The 20454-nt window shown below is 46.1% G+C and overlaps 1 protein-coding gene and 1 long non-coding RNA gene across 3 annotated transcripts; both read left to right on the top strand.

The window, feature by feature from the left end:
- Nucleotides 1-484: 484 nt before the first annotated feature.
- Nucleotides 485-1803, top strand: LOC129483879 (uncharacterized). 2 transcript variants are annotated; one of them, XR_008658322.1, is made up of 2 exons: nt 485-752; nt 1542-1803. It is a non-coding gene; the product is annotated as an uncharacterized lncRNA (long non-coding RNA). The 2 variants fall into 2 exon arrangements; XR_010121483.1 differs by having other exon boundaries at nt 1027-1803.
- Nucleotides 1804-16689: 14886 nt separating this feature from the next.
- On the top strand, nt 16690-17193 carry LOC129484086 (putative uncharacterized protein FLJ41423). Its single transcript, XM_055281502.1, is given in 1 exon segment — nt 16690-17193. A coding segment is annotated over 1 exon segment (504 nt).
- Nucleotides 17194-20454: the final 3261 nt, after the last annotated feature.

Raw genomic sequence — 20454 nt, 5'->3', positions numbered from 1 at the left:
GCATTTGTAAACTCTCATGGTGCTGGTGGGAGAGTCTTTCAGCAAGCTAATGTATTATAATTAGCATAAGATGAGCAGTGGGGACGACCAGAGTTCACTTTCATTGCCAATCTTGGTTTTGGTGGATTTTGACCGGCTTCTTTAAGTATCCTGTTTTACCAGCAGGGTCTTTGTGACCTGTATCTTGTGCTGACCTCCCTGTCTCATCCTGTGACTTAGAATGCCTAACCTCCCGGTAATGCATCCCAGCAGGTCTCCGCCTTCTTTTATGCAGCCCCTATTCAAGATGGAGTCCCTCTGGTTCAAACGCCTCTTGACAGTTCATCCTTCAGTGTTTCCGGCTAGGAAATTTAAATGTTTGTCCATCCTGTTCACTGGGCTCTGAAGCACTCATTTAGTACATGGAGAAGGGAGAGGGAGAGGGAGAGGGGGATGGGAGGAGGGGAAGAGCAGAGGAGGGAGAGGAAGGGGTAGACGGTTAGTTTATCCTCTCTGCAGGGCCTCTCTGCTGGGACTCAGATGCTGAGCGCTGAAATTCTCATCCGCCACACACAACATGGCGGCTTCCTGGACCCGCGCCCAATTTTCGCTTCCGGGATGGAAGCTACGTCATTTCCCCCTCTGTTGCCCTAGCGCCCTTTGGAAGCCAAGAATGTGAGGAAGTCTTCCTTCGCGCCTTCTTCTTCCTTCTTGCTTCCGCTCCAGGGCAGCCTGACAGAGCCGCTTAAGGCTCTGCTGGCCGCGGCTAGCCGGTGAGGAGGGTGGGGGGAGGGGCCGTCCCGCGTGTGGGGGAGTCTGAAGGCGACCAACGAGAGGGAGGGCCGGAGCGGGGAGGTGGCTCGGAGGCATGTCCAGTAAATTGGGGATGAAAATCCTCCCAGGAACCCGGTTATTAATGGGTTGAGGGAAGTGGCAGGTGCAGCGGTTGCGCAGAGACAATGATGCTTAGTAGCCAGGACTTCATGGCTACAAAGTGTGTGTAGAGACGGCCACAGCAGCCTGAAAACCATTTTCGTCCCCTTTTAGGTTTACCCATTCCGCTGGGCCCAGCCACCACCCACTCCTGCTGTCTGGTAAACTTTCCGCCTGTTTCTGAGGCCATGTCTGGCGTGAAGAGTCTTTACTGAATAGTTTTCATTGATCGCAGGCCCCGTTCTTCTGTCTTCTCACCCCTTCATTGAAGTGACAGTGAAAATCTAAGTGAGAAAGCACTGTTACAGGGGCTGAAAAGGCTACAGGAGACCAGAGCCATTGACTTTTACTTTTTAAATGAAGATCTCTTTTACTTGAAGGAACTTAAGAATTTTGGCATTCAAATAGGGGCTGGAAGACTTGAAAGCAGTAGAAATTTCACCACAGGTGATAGGAAAGGATGGTCATGAAATGAATATCTCCTGACTTGCACACCTAGTGAGCAGAGCCAGGACCTCCTTCACCTTAGCATTTGGAACAGGCTGCAAAGTTCATTCTTCCTCATAGCAGCTCCTGCATTCAGTTTGGTTTAGTTGTTTTATGTGGTTTCTAGCCTGATTTTTTTTCAGGGTGCAGCAGAAGTCCCAGGTAGCTGAGAAGTTCATGGAATCTTCTTATTTGGTACACCTTTCACTACTGCTTGTGATATAGTGCAGGGTTGGGATGTGCAGACATTTCTCAAGTGCACTGTGTACCTACACAGCATGCTGCAATTTGGCTACTGCAGTCAAGAGAAACTGGTTTGAACAACTACTAAGTGTAACATAGGAAGCGTATTTCATTTGATAACAGGAACACAGCTTTTGTGCTAATAAAATGCTTTGAAAATTAGTATGTGGTCTTTAGTAATTAGCATATACATTTTAGTTATCCATTGGTTCATAACAAATGGACTAAATAGGTACCCCACTCAGTCATTTATCTAAATGAAAAGTTTGGTTAAATTGTAGTTGTGGGCATTGATCAAAGCTAATGGGAAAAAGAGATTAAGATGAAAATCATGGGATTAAATTTTTAATTAGTTTGCCCCTTGGACCGTTGCTTGGTATGACATGGAGATTGATTGTCTACTTATGCCTGCCTGGGAAGATATGGCTCTGCTACCAAACCTCTGAACCTAAGAGTGTTTTGCAAAAAAACTGAATATTTTATTCAGTTATCTTTCACTTTATTCCTGCTTAACAAGGAATTGAAAAGGAAGGCAAGGTCTTGGATCTCATAGTTCTTGGTATAGTGATAGATATAAAGTATGAGATGGGGGCTTCAGCAGGTTCATTAATAAATATCTCAAATTAACATGTCTAAGTCAAACTCTTCCTTTCCTGTCCCCAAGGTCCTCCTCTCCCAGGGCTCCTTATGTCAGCTAATGGTGCCATGATTAGTGCGCTCAAGGCAAAAACCTGGGAACAATCTTGATTCCCTCTTTCATTCCCCACAGCTCACCCATTGACAAATTCTATCCGCTTTTATTCCAAAATATATCCTAAATCCATTCACTGTTCTTATCTCCACCACCCTAACCCAGGCATCATCATCCTTTACCTGGTTAACTACAAGATCCTTTTCATTTAACCTCCTTGCTTCTAATCTTCTGACCCATTTTCACCATCCCAGTCCATTCACCACACAGTAGCAGCCAAAATATTTGTTTAAAATGAAAGTTAGATTCTATCACTTTTGTGTTTAGAATTATTATCTTCCCCCACTAATTACTGTGCCCTACATGATCTGGACTCAATCTGGAACCACTCTCTACCCCTTCACTCAATATAATACAGACATACTATCTTTCTGTCTTCAACCTGCCAAGTTTTATCCTGCCTTAGGGTCCTTGCACTAGCTGTTCCCTTTGCTGGAACCCTCTTCACCCGGTATTGCAGAGCTGGCCCTCTCTTGTTTAGGGCTGAGTTTCAATGTGACCTCTTCAAATAAGCCCTCCCTTGACCACCCAAACTCATGTACCCTCTTGTTACTCCCTGTCACATCATCCTGATTCAGTTTCACCACAACACTCATCATTACTGCTCTTTTCTTGTATCTTCCTTTGTTTATTGACTGTCTCCTCCCATTAATATGTAAGCTCCCTGAAAATAAACATCTTGTCTATATTGTATGACTGTATCCCCAGAACCTCAAATAGTCTCTGACGTATGAATGAATGAATGAATGAATGAATGCATGCATGAATGAGTGAATGGATTCTGCTTCTTCAAAGCTGCTGCCATCTCATCTCAGGTACGTTGAAACAGGAAGGCTGATAAAGGCCAGGGGGTCAAATGCTACATAGAGTGGAGCCTGAAGCACAAGATGTGGGCAAAGACACAGTGGAGAGGGGCAAGAAAAGCATTTGGGGTGGAGGGCAGAGGGTCCGGGAAGGAACATGGAAATGACATAGAACAACTCTACAGATAGGTCCTGGACATCTTAAGACTTGTACAAGCATGCGTGTGCCCACACATACACACATACCAGCTTGAAGAATCTTGTCTCAGCACGTGCTCTGTACTTGAGTCTTAGAGAACACTTTTCCTGGTAGAGATGTTTAGGCTTCAGCATTAAGGAGTCTGATTCAGAGGTCTAGGTAGGGCCCATGTGTCTGTGACTGCGTATTACTTGTAAACTGGTCTCACTCTTGGTCAGGACAATAAGGCTGCAGTAAATCATAGCAGCTGGGAGAAAGTAGTGTGGTATCCTGCAGTGGTTCTGTTCACCACCACATGGGCTGATCCTGAGCAACTTTCCTTTCCTGGGCCCTCGTTCTGCTCAGATACAAAGTGAAGGCTTACTTGGGCTCCTGTGCAACTTTAAAAGTGAAACTTAACTGAAATTGGGCAGGTGGGCTGTGCTCCTTCTAAAAAGTAAGAGGCCCACTTTTTAGAAAATAGTAAACCTTGGATTACACCTCAGTTTGGCATTTACACTTACATGACACATTATTTCTAAAAAGCCATCTAATTTTATGCCATCTGATGTTTATATTGATAACTGATGAAAATACAGGAGCTTATTATGCCACTGAAACTACGATGAAGTGGCTCAAATTTATTCTCTCACTCTAGGTTGGATTTGAGGGGATAAGGATAAGAGAGAAAATACTGTTGGTGCTCAAGGTTAAAAAAAGAAAAAAATGGAGCTTAGACTTTAATCTTTTCATAAGTCTTCCTCATCCCCAATTGTTCAGCCAAATTCAGAAGGATTAGCTTTCCATCTTCCATGAACCTTTTGGTTGGACCTTTTGTCAATCTTTTTCCCCTTTGAGGCTACCTCGATGTTTAACAAAAAAAAAAAAAAATGAACTACAAACTTTATTCAGACCCAGTTCAGGGTCCCACATAGCATTTAGTTTTTATGTCTTCTCCAATCTGTGATGGTTCCTCATTATTTCTTTGTCTTTCGTGACCTTAACACTTTTTAAGAGTACTGCTCAGTTATTTTTTAGATTGTTACTCAGTTTGGATTTCTCCAGTGTTTTCTCATGATTAGACTGCGGTTTTGAAGTTTCTCCATGCGTCATATTGGAGTACATAATATCAATATGTCTTATTATTGGTGCTGTTAATAAGACACATTGCTGTTGATGACATCTGATCACTGATTAAGGTGGCATCTGTCTGGTCTTTCCACTGCAAAGAGGAGAATTCCATTTATGTTAATATATATTTGGAGAGAGATGCTGTGAGGTTACCTTGGCCTTATTTGTAACCAGATTTTCCTTACATGTGTGTTGGGATGGAGGGGTGATTGGAGGTGGGATGGGGTGGACTGTGTGATTTGTTCAGTCTGTACATCCCAAGTACAGATCAGAGCTTGCTATAATTATGCTGCACAAAGAGAGGAAGAAACCTTTGCACTATAATAAATAGCTGAGGCTACATCTTGATATGCATAAACGAAAATGTGATATGGCATGTTTTTAGTGTGTGTGTGTGTGTGTATGTGTGTGTGTGTGTGTGTGTGTGTGGAGGTGTGTGGTGTTCATTGAATTGAGTTCTTCTTGTCCATGAGTTCATTATTTCTTAATAAAGGGTAACATTTTTTGAGTGTCTATAATGTTCCAGGCACTGTACTAGGCTCTGCATCTCTTAGTTCATACAACACTGTAAAGTAGACATCATTAGCTGTTTTACAGATAAGGATGCCAGGGCTCATGGAAGTAAGTTATTCAAAGGCAAGTGGCAGAACTGAAGCTTGAACCCAGGCTCATCTGACTCAAAAGTGTGTGCCATTTCCAAAGCACCAAGCTTGCTTTCTTACTGTGCGCCAGGCCCTACAGTTAGTGCTAGAGATGCAGAAGTATGAGACAGTGTAGAAGAAGCTCACACCTACCGCACAGGGACCTTGGGAAGAGGCACCCAGGGCCTGGGGAGGAACATTTATTAGGAGCATCATCCTTGTTTTCTCAGTGACAATCCCTTGTCTTGAAAATCACTGAAATGGTTTTTCTCAGGCCTTTAATGAGTCAGGGTAGATTTGCCAGGTTGCCCTTAGCTACAAATAGCTGAACAGAGGAGGGAACTAATAGCGATGCAATGCCTGCTCTGCTTGTCACTGACTGTTATTCATCTCAGCCCCGCCATGAGTGAGTATATTATTATCTCCACTAAGTATGTGAGATATCCAAGGCCCAAAGAAGCTAAATAATATCATCCCCAAAGTCACCAGCTAGTAAATGGCTAGCCAGGAGTTTGATCCCAGATCTAACTGATTCCACAGCCAGTGTCCAATCTCAGTGCCCCTTGATATGCCAGGGGTACAGATTCCAGCATCCTTGCTGCAACGTGGCTATGCATCCACTACGTTCTCATTTGTAGAAGGGGTGGCCATGTTTACATAGTGCCTGATGGACGTTGACAACACTTCATTTGTACCAAGCATTTTTTTTGCTCAAGCCAAAGGATCTTCGGGCAGCTTTTGCTTTTTTTTTCCACCCCCTCCCCCCAACAGTCAGTCCATATCAACAGGGCAAATGGAAAGTGATGATTCTGAGTCATTTGTGACATATAAAATGCTACTGTGTAAACAAATGTGCTTCCCTAAGAGAGATGGCATATGGCAAGTCAGGTCTGTTTGCCCCCAGCTTTTGATGAGAGGATTTAGTTCTTCATAGGGGCAATGCTTAATAAATAGCATTTGATGTGGCTGCTAATAGTTTGTGGCCTTCCAGTCTCCAGGCATTTGCTGAACTGTGTAGTGAAGAAGGGGACAGAAAAAAATCCTTCATTCCCCTGCCTGTCCCGTTTGGCAGCTCCCTAGATTCTCTCAGATCAACGTCCTTTCTATTCTTTGCTATTTTTGAAAATTTGAAAGCGAGGTGAGGTCTCTGCATTGGAATAGTTGGAAAAGAAAAGGAGACTAATGATTAGCAGGCCCAGGGATTAGGATGGGGAGAGCAGGTGGCAATCTGGTTTATTAAAATTACTCCATTTGGTTCCTACCATATAGAACCGAGTTTCACCGATTATCTTGATTCTGCTGCCATTATCCTGCTAGAGGCAGTGAGAATGAATGACCAAAAGGTGAGATTAGCAGTAGATGGAAAGAAAAATGGGGTAAAAGGAATTGGAAGTTGTTTTTGGTTTCCCTATCTTAGTTTGGATTCTCCCAGACCAGATCCAGAGGCAAGGATTCAAGCGTAAGCAATTTATTTGGGAGGTTCAGGAACCATTGGCGGGGAATTGAGAACAAGCTGGGAAGGGAGAAAGGCCAATAAAGGATTGCTACTCCTGTGGAAGACTGGAGCTCAATTCCGCTGGTGAACCCTGGGAATGGTGGTGTAGGACACACAGGTCAGAATGATCTGTCTTCCCACTCCCACTCAGGGAAGGGAGCTGAGGTATTTATACACCAACTTGTGAGTGTCGGTGATTAACAGCTGCTCCCATGTGGTGTGCTGGGCACACAGGCAGAGTGGTTCTCTCCAGTTTAGGAGAAAACCCTCAGGCAAAGAGATGCAAATGCTGCAGTTGAAAGTCAACCAGTGTGCACTGATGTGGTAAAGCCAAAGGGATATGGGCTGGGTATCAACAGCATTCGCTATGTCCCTTTAAAACAAAACAAAACACCCACTCCTCCCCCCGTATTTCCATATCACTAAATAGCACCAACATTTACTCAGTGTCTTATGCCAGAAGACCTTAGAATCTTCCTTGATGCTTTTCTGCTCTTGCCTCACATTCAGTCATGAACTCCATCTTAAAAATACACCTTGAATTGTACTGCTTCTCACCATCCCCACCATCATCTTTCATTAGGTTTCTGCAACAGCATCTTAGCTCAAATTCATATTTACACTCGTTCCCCTGACCTGGTAGCCAGAGTGATTTTTTTAAACCTGAATCAGATCATTTTACCCCACCCCGCCAGCTCAAAACTATCCAGTGGCCCCTCATCGCTCTTAGAATAAAATCAGAAGCCTTTACCATGCCCCAAAAGACCCTGCATGATCTAGCCTGACTTCATCCCTGACTTCACTTCTCATCTATTCTCCTCTTTGCTCACAGTGCTCCTGCTAGATGGCTTTTCTTGCTGCAGTCCTGCCTCAGGGCCTTTGCATTTGCTCTTTCAACATAGAACACTACTCCAGATATGCATCTCACTCAATCCTCTCAATCACTCAGTCATCTGCTCAAATGTCGCCTCTTTAGGGAAGACTTTTCTTAATACTCTATCTAGAAAAGAGCCTTTTGTCACTCTATTCCTTAATCTGTTTTATTAATTTTTCCATAGCAGTGATCATGACCTGAATAATATTAGTTTCTATTTTATTTGTCTGTTGCCTGTCTCTTGCATTAGAATGTAAGTACCGTAAGTGCAAGGACCTTGATTCTCTGCATTGGTCCCAGCTCCTAAAAGAGAGTGACACATAGTAGGTATTGATTGAATGAATGGATTAATAACCATTCACTGGTCCTGCTGAGAGGACCCATCTGTCAAAACTTTTCAGAACAGACAGGAGAAACCGGAAACCTTGGTTTGATAACTGCCTGGCTGCCTCTTTTCCCAGAGCTGGCTCTAACGAAGAATAAACACACTTAACAGAGACGGTTGAAGGTCCTGGGATTACTTCCAATATGTTCCTTCCTGACGTCCATGGGAAATCTCAACTTGTTCATTTTTCTTTTTGTTTGCCTTTCTGAAAACAATGGAAGGAAAATTGAGGGAATCAATGTGCTACATTTCATATATGATGATGGGGACAAAGTGTAGTCTTGATTTTTTTTTAAATGATCTAGAATACAAAGTTGGTTATTTCCCCCTAGTGCCTGGCACATAGTATGTGCATACTAAATGTCGAGTGAATTGGCAATGTCATCTATTTGATGTTACTAAGTTTTCATTTTGTGCTAATTGTTCTGTAGAAGGTATTGGATTAGAGGGCCCACACCCTTAAAGATACCAAAAAGTGGGAGGATTTTCTCCATCACTGCCCCCAACCCAGAAAACCCTTAGCCTGATCCATGCCCGTTCCTTCTCATAAGTACCAGCCCGTGATCCTAAAAATAGTCAGTAGAATCAGTTCTGTTTTTTTGTGTGGTTTAATTTAATCCGTTATAAAAGTAATGCAGGTTAATTTTAGAAAGTTTTTAAATTACAGAAAAGTAAAAGAGAAGAAGAAAAAAATATGTGGTTCTACCACCCAGAGATAACCACTGTCAATATGCTGGTGTATTTCCTTCCACTGTTTTCTATGTGTATTTTTACACAGATTGAATATACAATTGTATTTGTCTCTTAATATCATAACATAAGCATTTATTCTTGGAATTCAATACTGTGAATATCTCTTTTAATAGTTGCATACTATTACATTTTCCTGTTTTAGTTTAGTTTGTTTTCTATTTTTTAAAATTATAAAAAATGCTGGATAAATATCCTCATATGTGTATCTTTGCTGGCATTCCTGTTTTTTTTTTTTTGTTTTTTTTTTTGGGATAGAGTCCCAGAAATGGTGTAACTAGTTCTAAAGGAGACAAACTCTTAATACATTTTGTGAGATTTCATTTTGATTTCTAAAACTGTTCGAATGTGACTTCCATAAAAGAGCTCTAGAAAAGCAGATTGCCTCAAAGAATTTACTTCCAGTTTTGCAACATTTCAGACCTAGAGTGTTTTAGCATTCAGTTTAAATGAGTACAGAAATCTTCTGTAGGCTGCCTCCTCTTCAGGCCTCTTCTCTCTCGAATAAAATGCAGCATTGGCATTATAAAAATCTTTCTTTGATAAACAACGTCTTTTTGTGTTCTCAAGGATTGTTTTCCTAAGTCTTTCTGGCGGGTATTGGGTTTATGCCTAGAATTATGTGTTGTATTTTTGCTTGCCTGTTTATGGTATCTTAAGGGTTTAGTTATGCTTTGTGTTTTGTTTTGTTTTTTCATTGCCAAAGGAAGTGCAGATTTCATGGCAGTGAAACCAGCTTTTACAAGTCTGTCTGGGTCTTTCCTGAAAGGCCAGGAGATTACCTTGGCAGGGACTGTTCTCAGGAATATTGCATGGAAAAGGAGTCCCCTCTCCAAGGCTAAGCCATCCTGGAAACGGCCTTGCCAAAGATAAGCGGTTTATCAATGGAGGGAAACCATGCCATTCATAGATATGAAAGGCCAGGCATGCCATCTAGGAGGGTCAGGATATAGGATGGCTTAGTAAATGATGTCTCAGTCATACTACGTAATATCCTGCATGCAACATTATTGAAAAGAATGGAACAGACATCCTTATCTTACCTGAAAAGACATGCGTGATATTTTGTTAATTCTGAATAACAAGATGTAGAGAAATATGTATGGTGTTATCTCATATTTATAAGAAAAAAATAAAAGCAAAAATCATGTTTAAGGGTTTGGGAGGCCGAGGTGGGCAGATCACCTGAGGTCACGAGTTCAAGACCAGCCTGGCCAACATGGTGAAACCCCCGCCCCCGTCTTTACTAAAGCCCCGTCTTTACTAAAAATACAAAAATTAGCCAGGTGTGGTGGTGGGCGCCTGTAGTCCCAGCTACTCAGGAGGCTGAAGCAGGAGAATCACTTGAACCCAGGAGGCAGAGGTTGCAGTGAGCCAAGATCACACCACTGCACATATCAGACTGTTGGTAACTCACTTGTATGTGAAATTCGGCTAGATGAGAATAAGGAACTTTGCTTTATAAAACTCTGTTGAATAACCTGTTACAATGAACATGTATTACTTTTATAACTTAAAGGAGGAAAACTAAAAAAAAAAAAAAAATACTGGAGACGGACAGAATAGGAAGTGGGATTTAGGAGCTAGTTACATGGGACCTGTGCAGGGTGGATCATCAGCCTCTCTGGCAAGGCTGATGCATGTGCCAAAGAAGAAAAGTGGGTCTACCTAGAAAAGTGGGGCTGAGCTGGCGTGTCCTTACCCTGGCAGCTGCTAGAAAAATCGAATATGTTGGCATTCACTGGAGATACCATATCTGTAAAGTCTTTTGGGGGAAAAAATGGGAATGATCCAGAGAGTCAAGAGTTGCCATCTGAGGGCTTGAGAGAGGGTGGCCAGGAGAGATCAGAAGAAAATGCTTTAAAAGCCCCAGAATGGAAAAGATTGATTCTGCATCTGAATCACAGAGCTCTTCTTAGCCATCTGTGAGACAGGCCCTAGGCCTTGAACTAGAGACAGTGCCCAAGGCTTTTATTAACCTTCTTCCCTTGGGAGTGAATGCTGAGGTGTGTGTCTTCAAGGAGTGATGGCTCAGAGGCTACACAGCTCTCAAACTTGATTTGCTTTATATTTTATTTGTGAATTAGGGTGTGTTCACGGCGAATGGATGATTTAGACGGTGGGTCTGCTGCAAATATAAAGGGATAATTGAATCTCGAAGTCTATAAAGACTGTTGCCTTACATCTTGTGGGATGACATTTTATTACAGGGGCCAACTTGTCTCTTGTATTCTGTTTCTTCTCTTCCCTTCCTCCCTTTCTTCATTATCCTTAAAAATTAGATTTTCCCCTTCGCCAATCAGCAGTTGCATAAAGTCCTCCAAAGAAAGTCAGGATGCCAAAAAGCCGTACATGAGGGAGGCAGAATTGCATGGCAGTGGGCTACAGGGGCTCCAGAGTTGGCCAATGTGTGGCCTCTAACAAGTATCTTGCCTCCTCTACACCTCAGTTTCCTTCTCTGTAAAGTGTGGGTGATGATGTTTACTTTTTAGTTGTCATGAAGGTGAGGGATGATGATGCTTAGCACAGTGTCTGGCACTTTGCAGCAAGCGCCACAATCCACTGTTGTCATTGGGACTTTTGTCATTCTCAGTTCTGCCACACGTTTGCCCTGGGTCCTTGAGCAAATTGGCTCCTTTCTGTGGCCCCCTTGTTCCTCATCTGCCAACTGAACTCTCCGCAGTTAATAACTCCAGCGACGCTCGAAAAAACAACAAAAGCAGTTGAACAGCAAAAACAATAATCCAAAAACCCACCCCGATTCCTGGGTAGGATAATGTCATTTCGCTCAGGACTGCTCTCAGTAAGTGGGCCTCTCCTCTCAGAAGAGGCTGGAACCTCTCTGTTCCTCAGAGCTGCCAACACTGGCCTTGTTCTGTGGTCTGATCTGCTGGCGACCTCTGTCCGCACACTTCTGAGACTGGCCAGGGGCCCTGGCACAGTCACACTGCACAGCCCGCCAAATTGAAAGGCCCTTTCTTTTGAGCAAATAACATCATACACATTGCCATCAAGAAAATGAAAGCATTGGCAGTGGTGCGGCATCCAGCTTCTCTCTGTGGCCTTTGGAAACAATTTTGTGACCAGAGAATGGTTGGAGACAAAGGTCTTTCTATCTGATCTGCTCACCAGGCTGGCATGGGATCGTGGGGGACCTGTGTCCCTCTTTCCTGACACCACACGGATTGCTACCACTGCGTTTGTCTCCTCTCTTTGATTAGGACAAGACAGGCAGGCAGGCAGAGGGTTATATTTCAACTGCCCTTGACTCTGTTTATAATCACAAACATGAAAGGAAGGGGAAGAGATTGAGTTTATAGGACTGGTTCTTTGTGTAGCCTAATTTATCTCTCTCAGGCAGCAGTGGGCTGAGTGAGTTTCCTTTTTGTTTCCAATGCGGGAAACTGAAATATGAATCTATGTTGATGAGAGAATAAAGGAATTGAAAGAGGCATAAATCTTATCTTCTCGCAACCCTAGAAGATCAGCTTCATGTGAAGAAGGGGATTATACTTCTGTAATTAACTGCTTTGCAGCTCCTGGTGATGGCTCAGAGCTGAATAATAGCACCCAGCCAAGTTGGATAAAAGGCTGTCAGGTGGGTGGGTGCGGCCGCTCATCGTGAACAATGGTCTCAGGGCTTGACAGCCTTTCCCAGTGCCCCGTGCTCAGAGAGTCCAACCAGGGGATAATTGTTCCCTGTCTATCAACATTCACAGCAGAGAATAAAATTCCAGAACAAATAGCTCAAAGAGACCTGTTCCACTGGAGGCCAGTAGCTGCAATGAGCTGCCTTGAAGGACCAAGCCAGATTCTACACCTCTTTGTGTTCCGACCAGTGCCCGGGACCTGTTAGGGGCTTATGGAATGCTGGTTGGAAGTGACTGCTTCTCAGCCAGTGTGCTGTCTCAGGAAAGTTGCCTGAGTTCTCTCATCTTCAGAGTTAGCCATCCACACAATGCAGGGGGTTCTTATGGAATTCTTATGAGGAAGAAATCAGATCATGAGTATAAACAAATTACTTAGTACAATGCCTGGCACAGAGCAGGTGATCAATAAATGGTAGCTATTATTATTAAATTGTGAAATAAAAATGGATCGCGGACACATAGCCATTATAATAGTCAATGTTTATGAGGCTTACCCAGTACAGACACTGCACATCCATTAGTTCATGAAAGCCCCACAGCATCCCTATCAGGTAGGCAAGATTCTTTCCCCCCATCTCACTGGTGACAAAACGGGCTCAGAATGGTATGATGATCTGCTATGTTTAGGAGCAGGAATGGAGACTGGCACCAGGTCTTTCCCTTATCTCTTTTTCCTTAGCCCCTGCCCCTCAGTACTGGAGCCACAGGTACTCAGCCCCTCAACACACTGTACTCTGAAACTCACCAACCCCAACTTCAAGCTTCTGAGCCATCTGTGTTTCCTTTTCTCCTCCATGCTGCATGCTAAAATCTCTAGGAATCCTAGAGATTCTTCTTTTGAGATGTTTCCAAAACATCTCCCTTCTTCAATCCCACTGCCACTCATGCTGGTACAGACCCTCGGCTCATGACAACCAGGCTTCCTACATTGAGCAGGCACCCAAGTAGCATCTCAGGCCCAGGTCCTCTTTCTGTCACCCCTCGCATCAGTGCCGGATGAGTGATCCCTCGCCTCACTCTCCTGTCCTTCCCGCCTGAGGGAGCAACAATCACTCTCCTGCCATATTAAGTCAGTTCCATGTTCCTTTCTTGGTATTCAAAGCTCTTTAGCTGACCCAACCAAACTTGTCTTCCTACTCACAGGCAGAACCTTGGGTCCAGCTGAGTCTGTCTCAGTTGCCCTCAGGCAGGCACCTGCAGCCACTCTGTGGGCTCAATGGATTAGACCCTTGATAAAAACTCAAATGTCCTTATTCACTGAATATTTAAGTGTTTAACAGAGCTATGGAACATAGAGATCATGTCTTCCATTCACCCACCCATTCTACAGACGGAACCTGAGGTCCAGAGAGGCTCAGTATCACACAGTGAATTAGTTTCAGAACCAAGTCTCAGCGCTAGGCTTTTAAGCTTAGAATTCAGTGTTCTTCCATTAGCTCAATAGGCCATACTGCCCTCAGTAATGACTGGCTCTGCCCGTGGCTGGGAGGGGCAATTTATTTATTCCTGAGTCTACATATGGGCCCTGGACCTGTGTGGTGCCCCAGAGGGTCAGCCTGAAGCCTGCAGAGGCTCCGAGTTAGGTGCTGGGGACAGGGATGTGATGGGCAGAGGCTGGGTGGTGGCAGCAGCAGAGGTGGGGGTGGGAGATTGAGATCTAGGGGGACTGTTGTGAATCTCAGTAACTGTAAGACAGATGAAAATGGGGCTGAATGCCAGGCCAAGCAGTGTGCGTGGGAACACAGCACTTAACTTCTCTATTTGGATGGGAGATGGGATCCAGGAGGGCTTTAGGGAAGAAGTTGCCTGTGACTCTGAAGAACCAGAAGGACTACATTGGTGGCACCAGAGGTCAGGTATTCTGGGTGGAGGAGCAGTGTGGACAGGGCCAGACCGCCTGGCATGTGCGTGGTGAACAGCGCAGCTGCAGCAAGGGAGCCCGGAAAAGCAGAGGAGCCTGGACCCCAGCTTTGACTCTGATCTGGGCTGACCCACTCAAGGTCTGGGCAAGTCACTTTGCCTTCCTGAACCTCAGTGTCCTTGTATGTGAAATGGGCATCATGATGTTACCTGTCTCCTAAGGCTATTGTGGGATTAACCTAAATAATAAGGCACCAAATATAGGGCCTGGCACATAGTAGGTATTCAGCAGAAGACCTAGTGTGGCTGGAGCTCAGGATATTGGGCCACAGGGACAAACAGATGTTTGGATGTCATGGTTTGTTTTCTTTTGCCTTCCAGTGGGCCCTTTCTGCTCCTTCCAGGAGCTCACCAGCTGGCCTGGGAGGGCTGCCTGCCCACTCACAGTTGCCAAGATGTTTGGCTGTGCCCCTGTCCAGAACCATCTTCTGGTCCTGTCTTCATTCTTGAGCCCTTTCCAGCCTGAACCCAATGGGGGACTCGTGTTCCAGGTCTGCTAACGTTTGCTGGCAGAGCCCATGATTGGGAGCGTGAGCTGTGTTTAGGTAGAAACAGACACTGAAAACAGCTGCTGGCTTCTCTGCCGTGGTAAACAGGGAATAAAGCCCCACCCCCCACTGTGGGCTTCACTGGGGAGTGGGGGGCACAAGGCAGGCCAGGCTTACTGTCGCTTTTGGGGAGGGGAAGGCCATTTTTCTTTAGGGAGTGGGCCAGCCCCCTCAGGCTTGGATCGGGCCAGGGGTGGGGTGAGATGCGTGGAGGGAGTTGGAAGCCCTCCCTCTCCCTGGACTCCTAGATGTTTGAAGACTCCATAGGCACTTTCTACCGTTTGGGTCTGTGAGACAGGGTCGTTTCTTTAAGCCTCTGTGGGTGGACCGTCAGCAAAGGCAGGTTCTGGCACGTCCTTGTACTGTGTTGATGAGTGGTGTCAAACTTACCTTCACATCAGCCTCACTTGGTTGGTGCTGATTTAAACATACATATTCCCAGGCCCTTCCTCAGGCTCACAGAATCAGAATCTATGGGGGAAGGGCCTAGGAGCCTGCATTTTAACAAACTCTTCAGGTGATTCTGCTGCAGGCATTCAGGGAACTACACCTTGGGGACCACTGGCAGGTTTCTAATGGGTTATCTGGGAAACCAGGGGGAAGGGGCAGTCAGGAGGAGGAGAGGGCCAGCCCAACTGCCCTTAGCATGCACACCCTGTTATGCTTTTTGACTTGGACTTGGGAGCAGATGCTTTTAGATGTAGGTCTCCTTAGAAACAGATGCTATCCCTGTTCTAGAGTATAGAATAGGGTAGTTCCTCATCCTCTAGGTGTGCCTCGTTTGCTGTCCACCCACTCATCCATCTATCGACCCCCCCCAACCCTTTCATCCTTCCACCCGCCCACGCATCCATCCACCCACCCTTTCATCCACTCACCCACCCACCCACACACACTCCCACCCATCCATCCACCCACCCACCCTTTCATCCACTCACCCACCCACACACACACACTCCCATCCATCCATCTACCCATCCTTTTTGGAGTGACCACCTGCTTTGTGTCTGGCTCTCGGCTGAGCTTTGGAGACACCAGAACTCTCCATTTAGACAAACAGACACATAAACCATCATAATACAGGGGGATCTGTTCAATAATCAATGTCTTGAATAAGTACTGTGGTGGCACAGGCTGAGATGATGGACTCCACTGGCAGGGAGAAGGGATCAGAGAAGGCTTTGGAAGACAGCAACCTGTGAGTGGGCCATAAAGGGCAAACAGTTTGCTGGGAGGAGAGTGTGAACCTGAGGGTGTGTAGGAGGGAAGGTCAGTTCTGCGAACTAAATCCTCTCACATCCACATTCAGAGCAGGCGCCTATCCCCAGGCCCCATGGAGCCCGTATTCGGAGGCTTATCTGTAGCTGCAACCTCTAAACTTGGCCCCCTCTCCTGACATTTCTGAGTGAAAAGGAACCACTCTTTAGTGTGTGTGCTGCAGGCTCCTGTGGCTGTCACAGTACAGTTATTGCGGAATTAACAGGGGAACAGCCATCCAAGTGGAGAGGCACAGAATGCTTCCTGTCCTAGCTCTGCCTCCAACTCACTGTGTAACTGTGGACAGTTTCGGCCTCAGTTTCCCCATTACCAAGATGGGAGATTGGCCGTCAACTCTGCCAGCTTCCTGCCTGGAGCGCAGCCCTGACACCCTGCCTGCAAGACACACGTTAGCAACGACCGTTCTCTCTACGCCAAGCTCATTTGTCTGAGCGTATCAACAACACGACACCTCGCAGTTCAGTGGATTTGATGTGCGCTCCCGCCCCTGGCATACCTAGCATGTAATACCTGCAGCTGAAAAGGGGCATTTGAAGGCAAAGTGCATGGCAGAAGGAAGCCTGTAGGTGGCGCCATGGCTCCGGTTGCCGAGCTGCTCCCGGGAGATCCATTTTCAGAGGATCTGGGAAAACCCGGCAGAGCTGATGGAAGCTCTTTCTTCTCGGTGCCCTCGCAGTGCAGCAGGCCCCGCTTATTTGCAAGAAGCAGCCAGGTCAGCCCACTGGGCCTCTCCACCTCTTGTGCCCCTTCGCACATTTCAGAGCTCTCTCTTTTCCTCTGGGTCCTTCCATTCAGGAGAGGAGGAGGAGGAGGAGATGAGCCTGTTGTGAACGGCGTTGATGGGGCAGGGGCCGGTTCCCCTGTTTCTGGGGAGCCTTTTCTGTGCTGTTTGCAGGCAGGGGCCCTCAGTGTGGAGCTGCGGTGAGCCTGTGCCCCGTCGTATTTGGGTCACAGCCTCCGTGACCCCCAGCCCCCGCCAGGCACTCCACACCTGCAGTGATTCGCTTGATATTTTAAAAGCACTCCATCTTCTGCCTGCTGCCTTCTCTCCATTCATCTGGGTTCAGGTTTTCGCCGAGCCATCTAATAAAGAATCCAGTGGGGAGAATGATGGGGGCGAGGAGAGGGAAAGTGCTAACATTTATTAAGTGCCCGTTGGGTGCCCAGCACTTCCTCAACAACTAGAGCAGCGGTCTTTCTGCTGTCTTTCAGCTGCATAACCCTTTCCTCCATCCAAAATCGCAAGCCTAACCTGGCCGTGTAAAACAAATACCAGGGAAGCGCCTCTGATGGAAGGGGATGGGGCACCTAAGGCCCTGTCCCTCACAATGTGGCATCCTCCCTACTCCTAGCAGACACTTTGGTGCTTCCGTGAAACCTGGATCTAAAAGCTCTGTGCTCACTAAATCTACATATAACTATCCAACGAAATAGTATCCCCATTTTTATAATATCAAGCTAAAGGCCAGAGAGGGAGAGTGTAGGATCACACAATTTTTTTTTTTTTTTTGAGATGGAGTCTCACTGTCCCCAGGCTATAGTGCAATGGCGTGATCTCGGCTCACTGCAACCTCCACCTCCCTAATTCAAGTGATTCTCCTGCCTCAGCCTCCTGAGTAGCTGGATTATAGGCATGTGCCACCACGCTCGGCTAATTTTTGTATTTTAATAGAGACGGGTTTTCACCATGTTGGCCAGGCTGGTCTCCGAGCTCCTGACCTCGGGTGATCCTCCTGCTTTGGCCTCTCAAAGTGCTGGGATTATAGGCGTGAGCCACCGCGTCCAGCCCAGGGACACGATTATTAAAAGGCAGAGAGCCAGACTGGGGAGGCAGGTGTGCTCCATTCCCAAGCCCATGCTTGCCCTGGCTCTGCTGGGAAGACAGTAGGTGCTTTGCTTCCTGAGAAAAGGCAGGAAGGGGCGTGGCTCCTCCAGCTGTACAGACGACCAGGCCAGATCCGCATGGCCCCGTTTGGTGCTTGAGTGTCTGGTAAACTGCCTGCCAAGGAGGAACTCAGGTAGGACAAGAGAACTATGGGTGGTGGGAAACGCATGGGGAGTGGGTTCTGTGCCGCCAGTGAAATGGTCTTTCAGCCCGCCAGGCTCCAACTTGGCTGACTTTAGAAGAAATCAGCCAGCCATGGATTGCTGGAGATTCAGACACAAGCTTCCCAGGCCCTGATGAGTCCTTGTTTTCTTCCAGGACAACTGGGGCTTGGGACTGTAAGCTATGACCCAGATCTTGGTTCCCACTTCGCACATGAAGAGAAGATTGGCCCTTAAAAAGCGAAATGCTTTAAAACAAAAAAAGAAAAAAGAAAAGAAAAAAAAGGAATTCACTTTTTTGCATGGAATCTATTGTTTGCTTATAATCTTATAATGGCCATCAAATTGGATTCAGAAATACCTGGATCAAAAGGTCATGTCGGTGCTAAGACCTGACTTCCCTGCATCTCAGTTACCTCCTCTGTAAGATGGCATCACAAACACTCCCCGTGCCATCGGGCTGCTGTCACTGGTTCTTGTGTGTGGAAATGTCAATCCCAGGGCCTGAGGTGTGCAAAGTCAATAGTGGTTCTCTCCCCACTTCCACCCCCCAGTTTTTCTCAAAGCCTGTTGAATGTATGATGTGTCCTAAATGGAAGTGCTTCCACGGGGCACTGAGAGGATGGGTGATCTCTTCTCACTGCAGTCAACTGGCTGAAACGCTCACCTTTTCATCTTAGCATGTGAGATGTGACACTCTGATCCCCGGAATTGTAAATTCAGACTCTCAGAGAGCTCAGGATGGCAAAATCCAACCTCTTCGTTTTTAAGATGGGGAAATTGGTTTGCACAAGGTCATACAGCAGGTTTGCGGCAGAGCTGGAACCCACACCTGCTGATTCCCAACCTGGTGCTCTGTCTGTCATCCTGGGTGACAAGGAGCCATGGAGGCCGTGGAGAGGAAGGACCATGGGATGCTTCTTGATCCCTCTGGCCTGTGACTGTGAGGGAGGCTCACTCTGCTCTGTGAACCCCATCACATGGGCATCATGTGTGGGGGTGAGTGCAGCCTCCCTTATAGAAATGAAACCCCAAGAGCCAGGAAGAGCCCAGTCATCATCCAGATTCACAGGGAAAGCCAGCTCCTACCAGAGGCATCGAGGGGTGAGGAGGCCTGCCAAACTCGGAGTAGAGTCCCATTCCTGCCTCTTGCCAACTGTGTGCCCTGGGCAGGGGATTTCTCGAGTTGAGCCTGTTTCCTTACTAACTGAGGAGAGTCAAATTACAAACCCATAGGTTAATGTGAAGATTCAACAAGTTAATATAATACTAATACTTAGTGAGCGTTTACTATGTGTCAGGTTGGGTTCTAAACTCTTTGTATGTATTTGCTTATTTAATCTTCATAACAATATAGTTTGCTGCTAAGGGAATGGAGGCTCAGGATGGTTAAACAAACCCCAGGGACAAAATTGGAGAGGACAGTGTAGATTTTGAGCCCAGGTAGCCTGGCTCTGGCACTCTACTCTTAACCACTGTGCTCTTTGACCTCAATTTTGGCAGAATCCAGTGCTTAGCACATAGAAGCTCCAAAAATGTCCACCCCTCCCTTGCTGTCTATAACCAGCCTTCCTCATCCACCCCGTCTGGCCCTCAAGAGTGGGTTCTAGAAGCAGGGTTCTGTTATTACTCAGACACCGAAAGTTGACCCAAGTCGATTGCTCTATCTTGAGTTATTTTACTTCTCTGTTTTGTTGTTGGTTTTGGTTTTTATTGCCTTTTTTTGATCAAAAGCAAGACTGAATTGCCTACAAAGGCAAATCTGATCCTGTGCTCCTGAGCACCAAGTGAGCCTCAGCGCTCAGCTCAGCTCCTAATGCCAACCAGTGAAGGAGCATGGTTTCTTGGCTTCTAATTGCTCACATGCATGGCTAAACCCCAAGCCCCAGACGAGCTTCCCTGACCAATTTGCGGGAAAAATACACCTTGTTTGTGGATTTCTGGCGACACTTGTTCAATTTCCTGGTTACTATAGAGACCTTGTCAACACATCCAAATACTCTTCTTAGCAAATAAATTTTCTTCTCCCCAGTCTCTACATAGCCCCAAAGAACACAGGGTCTCAGGAAGAAGCAGGAAAGGCTTAGCCTATGGGCCCTCTGAGCCCAGCCCAGGCTCTGGTTCCCTTTCAGCTGCTTGCAGACTTTGAGCCTACAGAGGATAAAATGAGGGAATGAACAAGGAGCACTGTTTGAGTGGGACTAAGCTTCAGGGAAAATAAAGGGAAGTGAATCAGAACAATGGAGAATCTGGCCAGGGTATTTAAACATTCAAATTTCTTTCTTTTTCCAGTGACCTAAGGGCAGGCAATCTGCCCTGGGAATCTGGATCCCTTACTCTTAATATTGTAGCTGGAAGGGCAA

This window comes from Symphalangus syndactylus, chromosome 6 (genome assembly GCF_028878055.3).
Source record: "Symphalangus syndactylus isolate Jambi chromosome 6, NHGRI_mSymSyn1-v2.1_pri, whole genome shotgun sequence".
Lineage (NCBI taxonomy): Eukaryota > Metazoa > Chordata > Mammalia > Primates > Hylobatidae > Symphalangus > Symphalangus syndactylus.
The sequence above is the reverse complement of the archived record's forward strand: the minus strand, read 5'-3'. Positions and strand labels throughout refer to the sequence as shown.